The 23,437-nt window shown below is 42.0% G+C and overlaps 1 protein-coding gene across 2 annotated transcripts in view; it reads left to right on the top strand.

The window, feature by feature from the left end:
* TTC7A (tetratricopeptide repeat domain 7A) overlaps window positions 1-23,437 on the top strand; it is a 159,381-nt gene that overhangs the window by 73,602 nt on the left and 62,342 nt on the right. For both annotated transcript variants that reach the window (XM_088524277.1, XM_088524276.1), the window contains one exon: window positions 3,050-3,210. In XM_088524277.1, the coding sequence (XP_088380403.1) occupies window positions 3,050-3,210 (161 nt within the window). The remainder of the gene's footprint in view (window positions 1-3,049; window positions 3,211-23,437) is intronic.

The raw sequence follows: 23,437 nt of genomic DNA, 5'->3' as shown, positions 1-23,437 counted from the left end.
TACTGGCCATCAACATGCAGCTTTTCTGTCTAGGTCCTGGCCTGGATTTTTCTGGTGATCAAAAGCAACTTGTACTAGGAATTAAATAAGAGCTTAAATCATGACAGTGTCACAAGTGCTGATGGTGTGCTGCAAGTCTGTTTTTTAATGGAAGCTTTTCCCAGTTCATTTTTAATAAAAGGCTTGAAAACTCATTTAGATTCACTGCCTATTAAATATTATTTCATTTACTATTCTAAATTTGCAAATTTATTCCAATATTGTGATTTCTTTAATGCTTATACAATTTTCCTTTTTACATCTACAAAGGTAACATCCCAGCATTGCTTGAAAGGAAACATATAACATTGTCAAAATAATTTCTATTATAAGAGGCAGCATCCCAAACAATCCATACTATGCCATTATTTTGATAATGCTGCAAGGTGGTAATTCTGGCTTATTGCAATATCTTTGCTTCTTAAGCAGCATGATTTGAATAATATACCTGTGAGGCATGCAGAACACTAATGGAGCATTCATTAACAGAAAGATGAATTGGAGAAGAGCAGCATCTTCATATTATAGGCCCTATTAGGATTTGTGGTCCAGCTGAAATAAGATTACTTTAAAGCCCAGTGCTTGTAGGGAATTTAAGCTGGCAGTTTACCTCTGATACAACCCTGGAGTTTCAAAGTACCATCTGGGCTGCCACCATCCATCTTTCTCATGTTACATAGCTACTTAAATAAATAAACCGTGGCAATAGATTGTTGATCTCTGCTTTTCAGAAGAAGCTTGCATTGACTGCTGCCAAATATCTTGCTTCTGTTGTTCTAGAAATTTGGTTAGTGCTTTGTTTCATCTGGGCTGTTGCAGGTTGATTTGTAGAATGCTTCCAGTAAAGGAATAGAGTGTTGTTATGTTATTAAAGATAGTTTTTCTGTGTTTTGTCCTCTGCTTCTAATTATGCAGCAGAAGGAGAACTCAGTGTAGGCTACTAATGGTGTTAACAACACTGAGAAATCTTCTCGGGCTCAAGTTAAGTGGTTGGGTGTCAGGGAAGAGGGATTAACTTCCCACAACAGCCACCACTTGTGGCTCTGGTAATCTGATGGTACTGGGGTGAAGTGTTGTCTCGCAGCACTGAAATGAGATGAGACTGTTGAAAGCCCTATGCTACAGAACAGGGGAAAAATAGTTGAGACTATACCCATTTCAACAGCATATGATTGTTTATGAGGCAGAAGTTTGCAGAAGTGGCCACCGATGACTTTGTGCTAAGTCACGTCATACCCACTGCACCTCTGTGAGAGCCTGCTGCCAGCTGCCCTCTTGGGAGTGTGAACTTGCAGTCCTGTGATCATCAAACAGCCATTTTACCTGTATATAGACCCCACAGTGCAAATCAGGTCAAGTAACCTTCCAGTTTATAAGTCCTGCAGTAAAGACACCAATTGCAAATACTACTCTTCCATCTGATTTATACTAGCAAATTAGGATTATCTTTCTAAGTCTTTGAATCACAGAGTGGTTGAGGTTGGAAGGGACCACTGGAAATCATTTGGTCTAAGTCCTGCCCAAAGCAGGGTCAACTAGAGGAAATTGTAGGTTGTGCTGATTCTGAGTTATCTTGTCAGTGCTTGTGTTTTTGACATAGCAATAAAAGTACAGAAAATATCCTAGGAAGCTGCTGAGGGAGCACTGGTGATTTAAGCCGATGTGCTTACTTTACCCTCCCAGTAGACTGTAATAACACATGCGGTTGATTCAAGCAGCTCAGCTGACAAGCAGTAATTCATTGAAGCTGAGAGCTCCGTCACATATCCGAACCTGAACGTAGGCCAGGATATGCAGCAGCTTGGAAGCTTGGGCTAGATGTCAGCCTGGGGTTAGTCTGTGGGTCAGTCGCCTCTATCGCCAGACTTAGAGTCAGCAGGACCAGTGTAATTAAGTACCTTGGTATGAGTGTGCACAATAAGAGTTAAAAGTCATATGGACCCCGCTCCCAGAAGTATACCTGGGATCAGCCAACTCCATAGCAGCTACTTGTTTCTCTCCTTTGCAGCGTGCAAACCATTTCCCAGTGGGATCTGTGGACGCCCTGGGAATTCCACACTGGTGGTATGCCAAGACCGGAGAAGATCTGAAGAGAAGGGTTTTGCTAGGTGGGAAGTCCTCATAGCAGGACAGAAGGAACTGCATTTTGCACCTCTTAAGGAAGGAGAGAGGAGGAAGTTATGAAAAAAAAAAATGCTTTTTTTCGGTTTTGTTTGCCTCAGGCTTCCAGGAGGAAACGTAGACCTGGAATACTTTAACTAGGACTGATTTCAGAGCCTGGAGGGTCTTAAAAAGAAAATTCTCTGTATAAAACTGGTAGCCAAAGGGGGGAAAAAACTATTAAGAACTTCCCTTTTGAAGCAGCCTAAATAGGTATATTTGCATTCATTATAGTTGTTAAGCTTTTTGCCAGGTGGGACTTGATTCTAATGACGTGCTGCTGCCGTGAGTGTCAGGGCTGCTCTTTAGCTAGCTGCCAGCAAAGACATTTCTTTTTCTGACAGCATTCTGAATTCTGACTCTTTTGCACTTGGTGTTCATACTTAGTTTTTATTTTATTGATCCAAATCATGCAAGGCCCTGTACAGCCATCACAAAACCCAAAATGGAGCAGAAATGTGCAGTGCTGTCACCGAGGTGAAGAGGCAGCTGCCTTTCCTAGAAAATGGAGTTGAGAACTCGACTTGCGTAGTGGATCTGTTTACAGCATAGGAGCACCACGTCAAAGTAGGAGGGGGAAGAAGGCATCAGGTCGGCTGCTCCTGTTTATGAACTGTGATGTATTAATGCTGCAGACTTCTTTTTTTAGAATCTGTGGGTTTTTTTTGAAGCAGTGCAGACTTCTAGTTTTGGCAAACTGTTCAAATACTAACAAAATCCTTTCCCATAAGATGCTTCATTAAAATTTCTACAGAATTTCTATTGACTATATTTGTTTCACCTTTGGGAGTGGGATCTGATGTAGGATTGAAATAAAAATGATTCTCTGTATTTCTGCCCCTTTTCCCAGATTTCTGATGCTATAGAACATCTTCAGGAAGCACTGAGACTGTGCAAAGATGACATGAATTCTCTTCATCTGCTGGCCCTCCTCTTTTCAGCTCAGAAACATTATCAGCATGCCTTGGATGTCATCAATATGGCTGTTGCTGAATACCCAGAAAGCTTTAGGTAAGAATTATTGCATGTATTCTTGCATGACTTGATCATCCAGGAATGATCTGTTTTCCTCAGTTGTACACAGGGAGCCCGATAAGCCAAGTGCATTACCAGTGTCTTACTCCACTCTTTGGTGGGCAACAGCACCTTGGGTGACAGAGCCCTGGGACAGGCTGCCCAGAGAGGCTGTGGAGTCTCCTTCTCTGGAGATCTTCAAAACCTGCCTGGATGCCACCCTGTGCCCCATACTCTAGGTGACCCTGCTGGAGCAGGGGGTTGGACTAGATGATCTCTAGAAACCTCCTGCAACCTCAACCATTCTGTGGGCTGTAAAACTCAAATGTGTGAGGCTCAGGCTCTTCTTTTGTTTTCTGTCTTCGTAGTCTTTCTGTTTTTGAAATTAATCATTCTGCTTTTTTACTTTTCCAGTATTTGTCTTTATTGTACTCATATTTTATACATATATATATATACTTTGTTGTATGTCACTTTACAAATGTGGAAAAAAAGGAGATGGGGCAATTATGATGTTGTCTGTCTTCATCACAAACCATTTTATAATTTGGAAATCTGCCTGGGAAAAAGAAAAACTAATTCTTCATGTTTCATCGAAGGATCAGTCCTTTGATACGCATGTGTTACACAAGTTGGAGATAGCACGGCTAATGGAAAAAAAAAGTCAAAAATCACATACTGTATGCAATATGTAGCTCAAAAGATGGTTTGATTGTTTAAGAGCAAGTTTGAACTAGCATAGACTTCTTGGAGCCAGAGGTTTCCACTGCTCTGTGTTTGATTTCATCTTTCATCCATCTAAGTGAGATAAATTCAATTCCTTACAACTTACTGTCATGACCTTTCAAAACATTGAGTCTTGCTTATTCCTTAGAAGCATTCAAGCTACTGTAATATTTTCTGATGATTGCATACCAGCTGAGTTTCTCAGCCAAGCTGCACAAGATGCTGCTGCATTGCTGAATGCCCGGCTTACCTTCAGAATTGTTTGTATTTAACTGCAAATCTTAAACCATGTGTCTTTGTCTTCAGCTAGCTTGTTTTCTCAGTGCGTTGGTGAGGAGAGGGAGTGGCGTCCCGAGGTGCAACCCGTAGGCTGAGTGAGAAGTTGTGTAGACTTGAGCAAGAGGAAGGTGATAAGTGAGACTAAGACTATCTAAATGTGAGCTTGGATATTTTATCTTCTAGCATTGTGATGCTATATCAGCACAAAATGCTTTTTGTTGTAAGCTGCCTGTTGCCATTTTAGGTAGCACCACTGCCCGTGCCTTTATGTATGTGAATAGCCAAGGCCGTCAGTACATATCTTCAAGAATGAAGTGAAAAATAGTCTTGGAGAAGTTCTTGAAACTATGTTCTCCCACCAGCAGCAGTACTACATGAACATGGGTATGACTGAGACAGGGCACAATGCAGTGGCTGCTTTGCTGTATTTTATAGTCTGATGATAGCAAGCGTAGTAAAAGACCTCGTGCTATGCAATCAAAGGTCAAATGTTCCTTGGGTCTTCAAACACGCACAGATAGGTGTTAAGTGTTCTTAGTTAGAAGAAGAAAATGATGCTTTTTATATGAGGAACAGAGCATTTGCCATGTTAGATCAACCAACTGGCACCATTAAGTTCAGGATTTTCCTCTGGTATTGGGTAATAATTTATGCTCCAGCACAGGACAAAACAAACAAAAGCAAATGCACAGGGGCAGCTGGGAGTGCTTTTTGGGTGTCTGGCAATCTGATTTCCCTGAAATTTCTCCTGTGCTTCTCCAAGTGTCAACTTTGTGTATTGGGAGAACCTGGCACAGAATAACAAAATATGTTGTTTCTGGGAGAAGGAAATTAATATTGGCATTGAAAGCTGCAGCTTCATGCTTGCTCCTAGACACATCACAGACATGCTACAGTACGTGCTCCTGGAAGAACCTCTCTTTGCTTCCTGCATGATGTGTGATACGTAACACAGCTGGCAGCAACTCGTCTACAGGGTGCAGCAGCCCAGGAGTCTGGCTCATGGCCTCTGCTGCTCTGGCTAGCCTGTGTCAGCATGGGACTGCCTTGAAACTCCACAGCAGATGACTGCTGAGTGACAGAAGGGAGAAATGATATCAGAATTACAAGGCAGACAGGAGAGGAAAAAAAAAAAAAAAAGAATAATCCTTAAAGAAAAGGAATAACAGGAATCCAGTGAGGGGTGGATGAAGCAAGAATAAAAGAGCATGTCTACAGCTTGGACCACATCTGAAACAGTTCCAGACTTTCTAGGGGTCTAAAGAACAGTTTATGCTAGAAGAGCTTTAAAACTTCTCTGAAGGGAGAGAGATGTGATGCTATAGTGCATTTCTAGTTATAATTGGCTTGAGGAAAGAATGGAGTAAATTTTACTACATGCTGCATGGGATGACTACAGAAGACTTCATATAATAGCATAGATGAGTTCAACTGCAAAATATTAAAGCTCTATTTAAAAGCAGTTGAGCATTTTTCCGAATTTCTATTGATATGAACCAGGCAACTGTGTAATGTGGGGCCTGCAGGCTCCCTTCCTAATGACAACTCTGTTTGGAAGTATAGTTTGATGGCATGTATCACAAAAAGGCATTAAGGGACCGCAGGGTTCTGCAGATAGCAAAAGATGCAAGTATTACCTGAATGCGTATTCTAAACAAGCAAGAGAATAATACATAAAAAATTAAGCTCTTAGTTGGCCCAAACTACTGGCATCTTCTACAGCTTCCATGATCTTTAGCTGCATGTAGTTCATCTGGGTTTGTTCCTGCATTTTTTATTCTCACATTTATCTTTCATATATATCTTACAGAAAGAATCATTTGAGATGTCCCAGGGTTGGTTAGAGTGGATAAAGCTACTGGGAAACAGGCTGTGTTGTTCAGCTCGCGTGCAATGTCCTTTGGTACGAGCCCCATTGCACCAAGCCAAATGTGCCCAGTGGTGCCCTATATGGGATTCTTTACATTTGCATCTTTACTTGACAGTTCGGTGCTTTGTGCAATGCACAGTAAGTAGGATATAAAAGTGCACAGTGAAGGTGCTGAGAGATGGCCTGGAATGTTTTGAGTTTAGGTTTTAGAGAAGAATTTTGAAAAACAGCTGAATATCCAAAAGCACAAATTGTAGGAAAAATACTTCTTGAAAAGTTACATATAACAACATGTTATAGTTATGTATAGTAATACATATATGTAATGTAATGTTATAGTAATGTTATAGTAATGCCACGCAAGATGGAGTAAACCAGAAGAAATACAGTGCCTTGCCATGACTGTGAAGATAGAGGTAATAAAAACCTATGCATAGTAGATACCACCTGAAAAAGTGCTGACTCCTTAGAAGCAGTGACCAGGAAAAAAAGAGAGTGCTGTTATGTTGGGTGACAGTAAGATTTTACAATGAGTTAATGGCTACAGAACCTGCAGTTGCTTTTGGTTTATTCTTCGTGGCATTATCACAGCCACGTCTTGATAGGAGCATGTAAAAATGTTTGGGCTTAGAAGCCTGTTATATTTAAGACCTAACAAGCAGACCTGTTTCGAATTAGTTGGAAGGGAAGACTCCTGACAGTTTCAAGTATCTCCCCTCTAGGTCAAAGATGCTTGTCGTAAGTCTTCCTTGAAGTGGAGTCCTTTGTTTTTTCCAACTTCCAGGTCAGACTTTGGACAGTGATTTACCTAGTATCTGCTGTGACTACCTCCCCACATTTGCCTTAGGGATGGTTTTATCTGAAAGCAATAATATTAGTGAGCACCCACTCTACCCTTCAAGCAGTCTTTTTAAAATGCTGTGTATTTTATTTAGAATGAATTAATTTCCATTTGTAAAGCCTGTATTCACATCTCTCTCATAAGATGTTGCATGCAGAAGTCCCATGGGTCTGACATCCCGTGGAACCTGCTGCAGAAACTGACTGACATGGTGCATCTTTCAGCTGATGATGGTTTATTTTGCTACTGTAAAATTGACTTTGTCTTTCTGATTTCCCCATCTTGGCAGAGACTGCCCAGCTCTCTTTGTCTTTTACCTCTTAAATGGGTTAATTCCCAGCACTAGAGGAAAAAAAATTGTATCTTGTTTGAGGTTGGAGATGGGATATGGAGTTTACGGATACCGTGTTGCTTTATAGTTGCCCCAGTTGCATTGGTTTGAGCTTGTTTTTTCTCTCCTGTATGTTCCCCTCCTAAGTTAGAACAACGTCTTAGGACCGAAGAATTTACAACAGCCAAAACAGCCTTGAATCGCTGCCCAAAGGGACAGCAAAAGTTTTGTTAAATGATCGCATCTTTTTATCTGTGTTGGTTCTGCATCTGGTGCAAAAGTTGTAACTCTTTTAAATGAATAACTGCTAATATTCCTTCTTCTCCCTAAACTATAAGTCATTTATTTGTTGTTTTCCATTTCCCAAAACTAGTTTTAAAAAGAAATAGCAGAAAGCTTTCAGGAAGCACTGCTATTCCTCACAAAGACTCAAAAAAGGGCTGACAGATTGGTGTTTCAGAGGAAAGTAGCTGTCAAATAAAAATTCTTTTATTTTATTGAGATATTTGCTATTCCAAAGTAATTACCACAAATACACTTCAAAAAGCTTACAAGGCCAAGAAATATTAAATGTCTATTTTGGAGACCATCAATAAAAAGGAAGTAAATTTTGCATGCAGTGTGCATTGTGTATGCATTTTGTATGCACTAGGTAGTAGTTCTGTTGCTATTGTTTTAGCAGAAGGCTTTTCTTGCCCTCAACCAGTCCTCAAAATACAAAATCCTCTTCTAGATTAGGATTTACTGACAGCAGATGTCCTTGGCTTCATCGCTACTGCATTAGTTTTATTAAGGGCAGGTGAAGTGATCTTCTGGCAAGATTTATTTGTTGTGGTCTGCTGCAGATTGTTATTGCGGGGTGAATGGCTCTATAGTGTATAAGCAATGTCATTCATCAGGTGCTTCTACTCATTACAGAAAGAAAACGATTTAAAATAAGGGTCTCCAAATGCATGATTAAATTGGCATATCCAGTTTGATTTCTTTCCAAATTACTTTTTTTTTTTTCATGTAGGTTGAAAATAGACAATTCATGCCCCCTTTGAGCAACAGCTTTAGGGGCGCTAGTGCCATACTCCATATTGCTAACAACTGCAAATTAGAACTGTCTTTTTGCCTTTAAAACAACATGAGGAAAAGGAGGCACCTGTATGTAAGCTACCACTTTGCAAACCTTTGTGCTATGCCTGGTCTATACAAGAATTTTTATAGGAGGACACTAGGGACATTTTAATTTTTTCCATCTGTGGGCAATATGATTGCCTATCCTGTAGGAATATTTTATCACTTGGCCTCACTTAGCTTTCAAAGTATGGCTTTAGAGAAGCAGGTCAGTATGTTTATATGACTACAGTTCACTCTTCACAAGACAGTGAAGCCTAGTACATCTTGTGAATGGCCATGGTGATAAAACACAGGTTGCTGAAATTCCAAGCAACAGCTTGCTGAAATTCCCAGAATGTTGCATGTTATTCTGAACTCCTCGTGGGTGCAAGACCTAATGATCACAGGCAGGGCTAAATTAGTGTTTGTAGCTGTAGCGTGTGGTCACGCTAGACCTTTGAGGATAGGGTAGACTGTTCAGGTTGGATAGAGCACAGGATATTCAAATCTGTTAAGGGCAGAGTTTCTACAAGTTGAATCCTTATAGCGGTATGTTCACACTATAACTTCTGCAAGTGACCTGGAGATGTTCTTGTCCCTTTACTGATTCCACAGACAACAATGTGAAGTAATGAAAAACGGGGTTTTGTGCTCAGGGTGATACAATATACTATGCTACATGAATGTTAAAAATCAATTAGGCTTGTATGAGTCACTTAAATAAGAAAGATGAGAAAGAGCTGTATGATGCAGAGTCAGAGAGTTGTTCTGAGTTTTCTTCTACTGACCATGAGTGTTTGCTTTTGTTGGTATAATATGATCTGTTATTGTTTCAGTTAACCTCAAAAACAACTCATATATTGCCTTAACCATGGGTATAATCAAGGGAACTAGTAGCAAAGTTGTGTATTTATATGTCAAAAATAGGAAGGGAAAGCTTTAAGCTAGTCTCCTGTCTCTTATTAATAATTACACAGGAAGAAACAGAATTAATATTTGTGTTAGAGTATCCAAGATAAGATTCCCACTTTGACAGGGGAAATGCAGTATAATACTTTCTCTGACACTTCTGCCTGAACAATTGTGTACTGTCTCATTTAAGATCTCTGTAGTGAGCAACCCTTTTTTTCCTTGGCATTGCAGAAGTAATACAAGGTCTGCAAGTTCATAGGCTTTATTGTAAAAACATGGGAATCAATACCAAACTGCAAGAATAAGCATGGTTAATTTGAGGCAGTTAATATCTGTGAGATTCTCTACTTACAGGTAATTTATTTGTATACAAGTAAGAAATTCCTTAAGGGATTATCAGTAACTTGGTGTTTGAGATTTCAAGTTCAGATTTTGCAGATTTTCCTCTAGATTCCTGGTAAGTGTTTTCAGGGCAGGGTTGTTAGGTTGTTCTTAACATCATTTTTAGTGTTTAGTGACTGTTTATTGCTGGCTGAAAACGAAGCCTGCAAACCACTTTGTGACGGTAATAACTGGTGAAGGTAACTGTTGGTCATTTTAGTTTTGTTGTGCTTCCTTGATGGGCCAGGTCACAGTTCTCGGAATAAATCGTGGCCCTTCAGCAGAGGCAGAGGACAGAAGCAGCAGAGGCTGCTTTCTGAGAAGGCAGAAGGGCAGTTCTGGTTTCCTCCCCTCAAGCGCCCTGTCTTGTGCAGTTCACGTCTTGCCAGGACTTTCCTCCTTCAATAGAGGAAAGGGAGCTTTGCAGTTCCTGCTGGCTCTTCAGTGCAGTGTGTTTTTCTGTCACACTGGTGAGGTGGTCCCCACACACACGTTTTTATTCCTACTAAGTGTCATTTTCTCTTGAGCAACTGCAGGGTGTTCTGCTTCATATTCAAAGGAAGTGGTTAGGAGGCCTGTCTAACTGTGCTGAATGCCAGAATATATTGAAAAATAGCTTATGCAGGTCGACTGGACAGCAATGAGTTGAGTTGTCCCAAGGAGCTCTGCTAGTTGAAGGTTAGCCATGGTGCATCCACATCTACGCTCTCCTAGGTAAATGGGATCACTTGGGGAATGCGATCACTGTGTTTTCTATAGGCTTTTTTTTTTTTTTTTTAATCTCCAAAGGTAGACCTGGATAATGAAGGTTAGAAGGAGAAGCAGAGACTTGTGTCCTGCCTGGAAATCAAGGAGAGAACAAGGGAGATGGTGGTGTTTGTGAGAGAAGCCCTGTCCCTGACTTCTCCTTCAGGTTCCTCTCTGAGGCTGTGCCCACGCGCAGAGGGGCTGCATGCCAGTGCCTCCGTGGCTAACACCTTCTGCTCTAGAGAAATTAGACCCTTCCTGAACTGAGCTCTTTCATGACTGCTTTATTCTACCCATAAAGAAAGGAGGGGGAAAAAAAAGCCCCATATGGCTATTCCTGATTTATGTACATCTACCGAAGGCTGTGGAGAGTCTGCTGTCAAGCAAACAAATGCTGTAGTCCAAAATTGTTTCCTTGGGTTCAGAAGCTCATCAGAAGAGGAGTGGGGAAAGAATAGGGTTTTTTTTTTCTTTTTTTCTTTTTTTCTTTTTTTTTTTTTCCCTTGTCAGGCAATCCAGGATTTTCTGAAACTGTTAAAACAGCATGCAAAGTGATCAGGAGTCTTATTTTGGATTGGGAATTCTTATTTCAGAATGAAAGACATCAGCTTTATTAGCAGTCACTGATTGTTACAGTCATAGCAGGAATATCCAGGTCTCCCATGCAGAGAGGTAGGGATGCCGTGCTTAGCAAATAGCTCTTCAGTGCAGCAAATGTCTTTCCAGGAAGTCTGCAATGCAGGCAGACCATGTTTCTCTCAGATGAGTAGCACGCCCTGATCTCTGTATGAAAGATATTTTCATTTCCATCTGGAAATTTTGGATTTAAGCAATTTCTGCTCTAAAGTCCTAGGAGTATTTCTCTAATGAGAAAAGCACAAATGTTTTTATTTTTATTGGGTTTTCTTCTTCTTGAAAAAGAAGAGGGAGAGGGAAGCATTCAGGCTTTCCGAAAAACTCATCAGGGAAAAGACACTAAGCGCAGTAATTTTTCAGTCACAAAAGTGTTTTTACCTTCTGAAAATAGGGAAAGCCTTTACTCCTCACTGTCAGAAATACTCCTTCTGTTGCCATTGTCAGTAATGTCTGTATGGAACCAAATATGACCATGAGGTCATATCCCAGTACTTCAGTTTGTGTTAGTAAAGGAAAGAAAAAGATGAATGGAGATATTGCAGTCAAGCAAGAGACTGGGAAGAAGTGCATTATCAACATGTCTCTAAAAATAAAGATATCTAAATGTATTACTCAATATGCTAATGTTTTTACAGCACAAAACAGAAAACGCGATTCATGTTTTACCTTTATCTGATGTTTTCTTCTACGTGTATTCCTTAGCAGTATATTTGTGATAAGCCTTCGTATTTAATGAAATCACTGCTGAGGAAGGAAAGGGGAAGATAAGGACAGAGGGCTAAGTGATCTGCTCCAATGTTGTTGTCATTAGCAGACTTTCACTTACGCCTGCAAAATGTGGCTGAGGACCACGTAGGCAGTGTGGGACAGCGTGGAACTGGCTGGAAGCACGAACCGCCAGAGACCTGGCAGGTGAGGAAATGATTGCTGTGACCTGTGCTGCCTATGGCCCTGTCCGCTGGGGAAGGGACAGCAAGCAGGTAGCCAGCATCTCAAATGAAGATCGTACGGAATAAGCAGTTACATTGGTGAAAGTTGTAGTGAAGGGAATGTTGGACCTCTCTGCTTTTCACCTGGAGTATGGCTGTCTGCCGACTCAACACTGGCGATGTGGTGTTTTTCTTGTGTTTTCTCACAAGGTCAGTGTCCTTTTGGTGCTGGTAGAGTATGAAGCACGGTGGGGCTCTGAGCCCACTGAGAACAGCATGTGCCACTGCAGTGCATGTACTGACCAAGAGAGATGGCCAGTTGGTCCTTCCATAGGTGGGTGAGGAGCCAGGAGGAGCTGTATTGTTGACTAAAAGAAGCAGCTTCTCATCCTCAGAGTTCCTGCAACCAGTTGTTCTGCCTGGTTCTTCTGAAATCGTGTATCTACTCCCTTAGGGCAACAGAAAAAAAATCTGTTGTTTGGCTTTATAGTTTTTAGTGATATCAAAAGAGAAATTTAGCTGAGCAGGAAAAACACAGGTCAGCATGAAGCAACGGGCCACAACAGTGTGCTGGGGTCACCTGAAGGCCTGGCGGGTTGTCTCCAGGCCTCCCCAGACCATTGCGGTGGCAGCGCTTGGAGGGGCAGCGGTGACGCAGCGCTGCAAAACTGGCACTTGAGGAGAGGCACGTGTGGCATGTGCCTCCCCCCAGGTGCGCGTGCCGAGGGACGGTGCTCCCTGCCAAATAAGGATGCGGAGCCGGCACACGCCTGCCGCAAGGCCCGCCGCGCGGGGAGCAGCTGGCGCACGCGAGGCCCCGCTTGCAGCGCGCGTCCCCGCAGCCGCTCGCCAGGAGGACGAGCCGAGGCAGCCCAGGTGCCGCACGCGGCCACCGCTTACAGGCTCCTCACGGGGACACGGCTCGCGGCTGCCCAGCTGTTCGCACGGACCCTCCTGCATCTGCTGCGCACCCGGGCTGCCCCTGGCGCTAGACATCAGCTAGCCCAGAGCTATTGGCACAGGCTGCCAGGACGGCGAGCTGAGCAGGTAGAATAGGCATCTAGTCTAGGACTGGGTGCCAGGAAGAAGACCTTGAGAGGGAAAAACCTTAATTGTGTCCTCCTGGTTCCTGGCGTTGTCCTGGCTTGCACAAACGAAGCACGAGCTGTCCCCAAGACATAAAGGTCCCTCATAGTGGGTTAAAACAAAACTACCATTAAAATGCACCTCAGGAAACCCCTGGAAAGTGGCCTGGAGGCAGTGCTAATTTGGGGCACTTCATGCCAGCACCTACCAGCTGGCTGTGTGGTTCTCCTTGGGTGTCTCCTGGGTGACTTTTGGTCTATGTGGGATTGCTTTAATCTATGTTCTTCCCGCGCCCTTCAGCAAGAACGGTTCCTGTGAGGGAGATCGGGGAGCTGGGCTTATGGGTCTGCTCTGGAGAAAAAGCTGGTCAGAGATGTGTGCTGTAGTGCTGTAGTATTGGGAGTTTATTGTTTGGGATTTTTTTTGCATCCTAAGTGCTTGTGTTGAATTAAGGCTTTTTCACATATAATTGCACATAGGAGTCAGAGTAGATAGGATGAATTATCTTTCTATCAGAAATGTTCTTCTGCAACTAGCTAGTGTTTTCCTGTTTATTACTTTAGTGTTAATGCAGATGGAAATGCTTGGAGTCCCCTCTGTTGCCAGGGATATAAACAAAGTGATATCTTAATCAAGAGACTGCACACTGACAGTTTGGAAATGCCAGTTTGAAGAAGGCTTTATTGTCTAGTCCCCTTAAAAAGGAATCAGTATAGATGCACTCTTTAGAGCCTTCACACCAAATGATTTTAAATTTTAACTCCTGAGAAACAGACATTTGCTGTTGTTAGTACAGGATAGCAGGGCAAGAGCATCACCGATGTGGTTGGGGGTGAAGCCTTCTCTGCCGGCTGCCTTGGGATTCTGGAGTGTTTCCTCAGGGACAGTAAGCAGTGGCCTGGGCACCTATAAAAGTCAAGGTTTGCTTACCAGGGATGTACTCCTGTGCAAAATGCTTTGTGGGAAGAGGATGGGAGATGCTATAGGGTAGTGACGTCCATGTGGCCAAGGGAGTCACACGTGCACCTTAGTGTGTTGTGTCTGTGGCACTGTGGGGCAGGAAGACCTGCATCTGGAAACCGTAGGCTCTTGATGTAACTTATGTCCCCTCTTCTTCCTGTCCTCCCATGCACTGTTTTTTTTTTTTTTCCTGTCAGTCATGTTTTGTCTTGTATATCTTAAAGACTGCTTTTGAGTGGAGCACTGTTTCACTTCTTAAAATTTCATTAATTTTTTTTGCAGGCACAACCATATCCAAATCCATCCATTATTGTTTTAAAACGTATTAAATTGCTGTGGAAAGGGAGAGAACAAAGTAAGCTTGACTTAGCTCCTGAATTTCCATAGTAAGATTGATCCTTTCAGATTTTGGGGGGAGCTAGGAAAAGGCATATTATAAACTTCTGCACATTCGTTTCTTAAGCCCTATAATGATGTTGTGGAGGAAGGTACCTAAATAAGCTACTCTGGGGATATTTTATTCAGCTAATTGAACTGCAGTAATAACATTAAAAAGTACATAGATAATTCTAGTACACAGTTTTGTTGCTATAGAAGTCTTCTCGAGATTCCTTAAAGACTAAAACTAAAACATACAGTCCTTGCAATGTGTCTTTTCATTCAAAAATATGCATCAGGTATTAATTTAGATTTTACTCACTTCTTCACCCAAATCCCTTGCAAATCTTAAGGCAAAAACTGTGTTTTAAATATGCTGATGTCCTCTTTTGATCTGATCAAATTGGCTTCTGTACATGGTAGATCCGGTGTCTGATTTTACAAGATATGTATGCTGGGAATTTTGGCTATAAACAATATTGTAGCTGAATGATAATTTCTTTTTTCCTCTAACACAGCATAAGCAAAAGTACAGCATAAATGTTGCAGTGCCACAAAAAGCAAGAAGCAATATTCACAAATTCTGTATTCCAGCAGGTACTCATTATTTGCTTGCATAGGCTAGGCCATTAGTCTGGAATTGGTTGCAAGACATGAGAGAATCAGAAATCACAGTTTTAGGTGTCTCTATGAGCACTGTTATTACAGGGAAGAACCGATGAAGCAATTCTGTATCCAAACTGCACCTTAAGGAAATCATCTTTCTTACGGGATAAGGCAGGGTTGCTCTTTCAGCACTTAGGAGGCTGTAATATACTGCAAGACTTCTTGCCAATGAAAAAGATTCTGTGTTGCTCTGTCATTAAAGACAAAGCCATATCGGGGTTTTCACAAATGAATGAATAAATTCTAACTGCTCTCTCTGATGTGTGAACTCTGGAGTTAACACCACTGATTTCTGCACACTGAGAATAGTACAAAATGTCAGCACCAGCACAGGAAGGAAAAGGAGAGTAAATCGAAAGATACCCTTTCAGTCTTGTGCAGTTTGTGAATCGATCAAAGCTTAAGCTGTGTAGCATACATGGCCTATATCTGACATTTGAGAAATTAAGTAGCTCTATATCAGCACTGTAGTAGAAAAAATCAGTAGTCATTGGTTTGCCCCCAGCCTGGGAGAGATGCTTACTACAGGAAGACTGCAAGTGTACAAATAGAAATGTATTTTCTGTTATTTTCAGCTCTTACAATTCTTATCTTCACTTGCAAGCAGATTCTACTTGGTACTCTTGACCTTTTAAGAAAAAGCTTAGTGTCTAGATTTAAAATGGAGAGAAATAAAGCCACACTGGTCAAGCTCTCTTTTGCTTTGCCCAAGTAGGGGAAAAAAATACAGTTGAGAATTGTGCAGATGGCCTGAATTCAACTGGAACATCGTATGAATATCAGCATCGGATGATTACCTTAACAAGTGAGGTCCTGTCAGCTCTGTGTTTCCACTGGGGTTCTCATAGACCACTTTTCTCGGATTATGCACAATATCAGTTTTTCAGGCTGAAAATATCCCCCAGCAAAGCAAGAGAAAACAAATGTGAAAGCTGAATACATTAACAGAGAGAGGATATTTTATATTTCTTACTGATGTTAAACTTTGTCAAGCTTAAGTGGATAAAAACATGACAAAGCAAAAAATTGCAATGCTGCAGGGTATACTTTTTCATGTGCTCTTCTAACTGGGCACATACATTTTTTTTTTCCATCAACGTCAGTGGCCTCTGAAAAAAAGTTATTAAATTTAATCACCAGTTTCTCCTGTGCACGACAGTCACAGCTAACAGCAGAAGGAGATCTCTGCTCGCCGTGCGCTGTGCCCCGTCCAGCTAAATTCCTGCTGTCGCTGACTGCAGTTTCAGTGTGTATTTGAACAATGTTGATTATGCTTTCAGGACTTAAGTAGTGCCATTAAGCGTTTCCCCATAGTACGTGCTAATGAGTATTAAAGCACTTGGGGTTTGGTGTGTGCATGGAATACACGAGCAGGCCTGAGCACAGAGCTCGCAGTTTCTGAAGTTTGAGGCTGCAGTTGCAGAGCGGTTTTATATAACAAATGCCTCATGCCTTAGTCAGGGCCACTTGTAGTGAAGGTAACTACAGTAACAAAACAAAGTTTCTAGCTAATGAAGGAATATTTCCAAAGAGCAGGACAGCGGCGTTTGATCCAGCCCCTGAAATACGCTTATTTATCAGTTTTGCGTGTGTTACTAATTTAAGACTTACTACTGTATTTTCAAGGCTTTTTAGTCATTTTTGTTGCTTTGGGTGCTTTTATTTTCCTGATGCCTAACACCTGCAGAGGGGCTTGATTTTTCTTGCTTATTCTTTTTTATTTTGTCTTTCTTCAAATGGAAATGTTCAATTTATATTGTTTATTTTTAAGCTGCTTCTTAAAGAAATAAGTTTTTCATACCTTAGATCCTGTTGAACACGTTGGCTGGTTCGAAACACATTTTGACAGTGTGGCAGAGTCCCCAAGATAATTAAGTTCCTGCAAGTTTCCTTGAAGCAAATGGTGGGATTAAGGCCTGAGCCCAGCTGTGAAGGGCGCAGGCTGAGCTGAGCCTTAGACACACGTGAGCGCGAGCACAGCGTATGGCCGGGTTTATGGAACTTAAGTGAGGGTATGTACATACACTCTGTATCTCTATCTGTTTTACATGCTAGTTTGTGTGTATTAGAAGTGATAGTGAAATGAGTAAGGGCAGTAATGCAGGATGATCCGCAGGGTGATTGGCATAGCCGAAAGGCTGAGGTCTTGGAGCGACCCGGAGGAAAAGGCCTCCCTTGGAGATCACGGACTCGAACCTTGGGGTTTTAGAAAGCCTGAAAATGACAGCCTAGTTATATAATGGCAGAAAGAATTATTATTATGTAAATAAGGTGTCATAAAACTTCAGTTGTGAGCTTCTCTGTTGCCAAACCCACGTTACAAGGAGCTTCCGGAAGGCCATTAAAAGGGAGAAGGGCGTTTGCTGAAGCCTGCCCAATCCATAGGACTGGCCCTGTCTCTCCAAGGTGGTAACTACCTTTGGACCATCTACCTCAAAGTTTCCATACACCTACTTGAAAAAAGAAGAATTTTAAAGAGAATCCCCACCCTTTGCTCTTGTTCGTTAATATTTGTCATTTGCTAAGCTTGTTTTCTTCAGTAGCTGGAAAATGAAGGTAGATAAGAGACCTAAATTAACTATATGAACTTCCAGTACAATCAGATGCGTTTTGCTTGGAGTGGGTTCTCCCATCCATTTCCTCTTTCAAGCAACAGCTTCTAGGCCCTGCTAATTCACTCACAAGTGAAATTTCAGTGTTATTTAGGGCACTAGGTGAAATGGAGAGGATGAAAATAGAGGGAAAAATGCAGGGAGAGAGAGCCAAAGTCTGTCGTTTGGAGTTGTGACAAGGTTGAAGACGTATTTGAAGCATTTAGGTGGTTTTCTGAAGCTGTTTGTTCGAATCAGAAAATCTAATAATCTGCCTTTCCTGAATAGTAGGACTCTGTTCCGCTGTAAACAAGGAAAAAATCCAATTTCTTGCAAAAAGCATGCCTCCGTGATGCTGTTTTTCTATAATAAACCATATCAAAGGAACCTTGAGCTCCTTCCAAAGACACTTTGTGTGAACTTCCCAGCATCCCTGAGATGCGTTAAATGTTTTGGGATGACTTTGTATACCAATGAAATGAAACGCTCCTCTGACTGAGGAGGAAGGGAGCAGCTGTTTAATGAGGAATAACAATAGCACATGCCAGATTAGGCTGGAAAGTTAAGAAGAATAATCTACCCATTTGAAGTTGTTGAGATGGTTGAAGTGAGGTAGAGTAGAAAGAGAAGAAGCTTTACCGTAGCATCCGGGCTAACACCTGTGTTCACGCAAAATCAAGGCTTAGGCTCCTTAGTGTCTTCAGTTAATTAGGACCTTGGTTCTACATTTCTTTTAAAATGAATTAATAATTTAAACAGGGATGGGATAGGTATTAAAAAGGATGAATCTTATGGGGACAAATGTAATCTTTAAGACCCAAATAAAAGTAATTTAGTTCTACGTATTAAGAAAAGCTGGCCAGATATTTACAGAATCCATCTATTTCATTTGAAGATTGTTTTTTTTTTTTTTTTTTTCTGCCTAAATCAGCTACAGCAGTAAATCCCATAATAGAAATGTTCTAAAATTAGTAGTTCTGCCTGGATTTTCCATTTTGGCTGCACAATTATAGTTAAGGTTATTAATGAAAAACTAAACTTTGCCTTTCTCTCTGTTTTAGTAAATTAATAATAGGATGAGTTAATGTAGGCAGTAAGTTTAAGGCTTCTGTTTACAAAATATCAGTTTGTCTTGTTTTCTGAAGAGTTTAACGTTGTGTTGTTTTCTAGCGACTGTAAGAATAGAGCAGTCTCTCTATGGTGTCTTTGTGATCCACCAGTTAATGCTTGCATGTTATGCAGGTTCATCCTTTGGGTTCTCTGGAACAAAATTCCTAAAACTGTAGCTCACAGATCCCTGTGGGATCAGTGCAGGGCTCAAAAGCGATTGCCAAGCAGCAGTCAGCAGCAGCTCGGTTCCTGGAATACATGGGGCTGAGAAGCAGTTGTAGTCACTGCTTCTAAGGTGCTTTCTCCTCTAGCCAAGCCATCGCACACACCAAGATTAGTCTGAGGTGCTTCAGGGCTGGTCTGTGCTCCACAACTTAGGAAAAAACGTCTGGAACCATGGGTGGGGGAACATCCTAGCATGGTCAAATATTTCTTTCACTTCTCTAATTCAGACCTCCTTCTTGGGTGGTAATAAACCCTCTAATGACTCATTGGATGAGATAGGTTGCATCAAAACTGTTATTTATGGCAGCAAAAGGAAAACTGGTCACTTGCTTGTGTCCTGGGCTAGCGTAGCCTGTGGGGGAGGAAGGGGAGGTAGGAATCTAGCGCTCTAACTGCTAGGTTAGAGCAAACCAAATAGATGAGGTGTTTCTCAGCTTTAGTAGGGTCTAGATGGTGACTTGTATGAGCTTGGCAGTTTATGTGCTAGGGTGCCTTTCAGTGGCTTTGCAAAGGTGATATTTTTGTACTTGGGGCTTCTCTTGTAATCCTGAATTTAAAGATCAGAATTTGCATCCCTTGGAAACAGCAAATTATGCTCAGAACAGATGGAAGTCTGGAATTTGTGGGCTTGTAAGATTTAGTGGAGCATACATCACCATATTTGAGTGAATGAAGTGCATTTTGTTACTATTTACAATTTTCACTGGAGAAACGAAGCTCTTGGGTGACTGGAATGACACTAAAACTTCCACATTGAGACTGACTGCATGGCATTACCTAAAAAATAAATTTATACCTGGAGAAACCTGAGGAATAAAGCTGTAATCTTGTCATAAAGTGAGAGGAGGATGACAAGGATGGGGAATGCATAACATAAGGTAATTCGTACAATGGAAAGACCCTTGTACATATACCAAATGCAGCTACCCTAGAAAATTACTGTAAGTAAAGAAAGGGCAAAATGAAAATAAATAGGGAAAACGTTATTTGTGCCACAAGTGAAGCATGGAGGGCTTAGAGCTGCTGTTCCTGCTCAGCAGAGCTGGCTGGGCAAGCTGCTGCAGCATGTCCAGGAGCACTGGGTGGCAAACGCTGGGGGCCCTGATAAGGCGAGGGCAGTCAAGTCACGCACTTGTACTACTGGACAAGTAAAATATTCTCATGTACTTCCTAAGGCAGGTGTAGCAAAAAATTATGCCAGTTCATCAGCTCACCCATGAGTTTTTCCTTCTCTCTTAGCTCATATCCTTTGGTAGCCAAGTCCAGCAGCTCATGATCGAGTCAGAACCATGGGGTATATGAAAGCATTAATTCTCCATTGTAGCTTTGAGGAGCTGCCTCGCTCCAGTCACCCCCTCACATCCTTTTCTTTTCTTTCCTCCCAAAGACCCTTTTGTGTGGTAGATGGACTCAATAATACTTTTACACGCTCTTGCCCTGCCCTCACAGTTGTAAATTTAACATGATTTGGCCCTGTGACTTGACACAAGCCTGCAAGAAGGGCTCTCATCACCACTCAGCTTAGTACCTGTATCTGCTGTGGTTTTTGTAGCCAGTCTCTCTGTTAACATCCTCCTTGGAGTCATCTTGTGCTGAAGTCTGAGGAGCAGGATAATTATTTGAAAAAGGATTACAGTTCTGCATCTTTTCCGCTAAGGCCAAAGGAAGTTATTACTTCATCTCATGTTAAATGGCACACAGTTATTTTAAAAACCTTCTGGTTTTCTAATGAATTAAATCTTTTGAAGAACCAAGTACACTGATTTTATCTCTATGTTTCAACAGATTTTAAGCCCTTCTCATACAACGGGATTTAGTTACGGCATATATCTACTGCTGAAATGTCGGTGTCAGATGACTGTGGGTGCATCTTAGTGTTGGAAGTCTATTCCAAAATGTCAAATTTCAGGTGCACACTGCGTTTTGAATTGTTCTTCCTCTGTGTGTCATTCCCTGAGGGAATTAATTATGGTAGGAAATATCACATATATAATGACAGGCTCTGTTAAGCCTTCCTGAGGCAAAACTACCAATCAGGTCAGTAAAGAGCCTGATTCTAGGAGAGCTTGAGTACATTCAGTTGCCTTGGAGTGAATAAGGAATTCTGCCCGGTGTCTTTGGATATCCTTTCAGAAGGATACCTTCAGGAAAGGTACGAGCCTAGTAATGTGGATACAGAGCCTATGATGTAGTGAGATCAGGGAAGAACAGTGCATCTGTGGTCTGGATAAATCAGTTTAGAAAGGAAGGAAATAAGGAGGAAATTGTGTGATCTGAATTACAGCTCGCTTGCGTGCCAGCCTTGTGCAAGAGGCAAAGCAGAGGCACATACCAAGCATCTTTTATGCCTAATGGTAAAACACAGGACAGTGACAATACTATTATGTTTTCAATTTGACATCTGTTCCTCCCTTTCAGACTAGTTTCAAGGAAAAAATGGTACATGCTGCTAAGGTATCAGAAGGCACGGCTTATAAATATGTGCCTCTGATCTAGCCGAGGATGCTCTGTTCTCTCATTCTCCAGGGAGCTCTGTGCTGAATTACCAGGCGCAGGAAACAGAATAAACATGAAGGTCTCATTGTGGCCTGCCAGCAGGGGCCGAGCGCAGGAGGTCAGGCCAGCCCCTTGCCTTCTCCTCCCTCATGTCAGCTGGGGAGATGCCCCCAAAACGAGGTGTTTTCACACAGGGTGTCTCTGTTCAAAGGAAGAAAGGGAAGTACAGAGCTCTGCCACGTGAAATGCTGGGGCTTGCTATTTGTCACCCGTTCTGTTCACTTCATTTTTTCACTTGCAGCATCCTTATGGAAAAAGAACACTTTTTTTTTCTTTCTTTTTTGGTGAGTCACTGCGTACGTTTCAAGGAGTCTTTCTTCCTCTTTTATTTTTACTTTTTTAGTTTGCAGGGCCAAAACCTGAACATGAAGGGATTTAAGGGGCTAAGCAGGGAGGCAGCTTGCCTGAGCTGATGGCAGCCCCTGCTGCACTCCCGGCCTGGGCTTTGTGGCGCTCACGCTTTTGGCTGGGGGCAGTTGCGGAGAACACATGGAGCTCACGGGCCAGCTCCGCAGCAGCCCCCTCTTCCCTTCCCTGGCGAACTGAGCAGAGCTGCTTCCCTCCGGCTGAGCCTCTGCCTGCGAATGCTGAGGTCTCCGTACCTATTTCGGTGCAGCTGTTTGCCCGAAACTTGGCAATGGATAGAGCCTGCAGCAGTATAAAGCACTGCTGCATTACCAAACACATTAAGGTCAGGGGCTGCCAAGTGCTCACCCATTTCTCACCCCTGCTCCTTCCCCAGGCTGTGGGTGAGGAACCCATAAGTAAATCTGGGCGCACTAATCCTATCACCTGCACGGTGCTAAAGCAGCAGGATGGCTTTTAAACCATCGAGCCTGTTTTGTTTTAGCTAGCGTTTAAGTTGTATTTGCAGTTTTCTCCTGAGGTACCTTTTCAGGCTATTCCTGAAAGAAAGCCAAATATTGCCATTTTTGAAAGTTTAAAACATAATGTTTTCCCAAAGGGCTTTCTCCATTACACAGGCAGTGCTTGTGGATCTGTAATACTGTGTTGTCTTTGCTCTGCACATCAGAAGGAGCTGTCATATTGTGCAGAGAATAGATGTTAACAGGTATTGCAGAAAACTAAGCCATTAATCTGATTTAGGCTAAATCTACCATAGGTGGCTTTTTTTTTTTTTTTCATTTTTTCTCTTTTTTGAACCACAGTGTATTTCTCACCTTCCCCTTCAGTTTTTAGCTTTTGCTGACGGTTCTCACTGAAATATGTTAGATACTTCTGAGCCAATGCTGGTTTTGCTTTGTCTCTAACGAGCAGTGACTCAGGTTATTTGCACAGTGCAGCGTGCGCCTGCTGGAGTCACACGTGCCATAGTGAAGTCACTGTGTCTAGAAAGCCTCAGAAATCAAGCTTCACCTTGAAAAAAAAATATGCCATGTGAGCAGGCAGCATCCTTGGGTCAAGCTGTGTAGCTAGGACATTTACAGGAAGAAAATCCAGAAAATTCTTTTATGTTTAATTTTATTTGTGCCAAGAAAACAAAGAATGTTTAAGTTAAATTGAAAAGCACATGCACTTTAACTAACCTAGAAAGTGCATCAGCCTGGCAGAGAACACCATCATTGGCAAAGTTGGTCTCTGAAACCTCAGAACTGACTGAGAGGTTCAGGGCTGCGTGTCCCGACTGCAGGATGCCAAATGGTAGGCACTGGTTTTATTAGGCCAACTTAATGTTGCCAATAGAGGCTTGGGAGAAGATGCAACAGAATGGTCTTCGTTTTAGCACAGTCTGTGCTGTTGAAGCACACTTAGAAAACTCTGGACACTGTCAGCTCTGCAGTAAAGGTTGCGCTCCTACATCTTTCTGCTGCTATTTCTGTGCTGTTTTCAGCTGGTACCAGTGCTGAATAGCCTACATAGTGGTTTTGCCTTGCA

The sequence above is a fragment of the Tinamus guttatus genome, unplaced genomic scaffold, assembly GCF_059628265.1.
Source record: "Tinamus guttatus ecotype Peru unplaced genomic scaffold, ASM5962826v1 Tinamus_guttatus_pri_ptg000208l, whole genome shotgun sequence".
Classification (NCBI taxonomy): domain Eukaryota; kingdom Metazoa; phylum Chordata; class Aves; order Tinamiformes; family Tinamidae; genus Tinamus; species Tinamus guttatus.
Note: the sequence above shows the minus strand (reverse complement) of the source record. Positions and strands in the feature narration are given on the sequence as shown.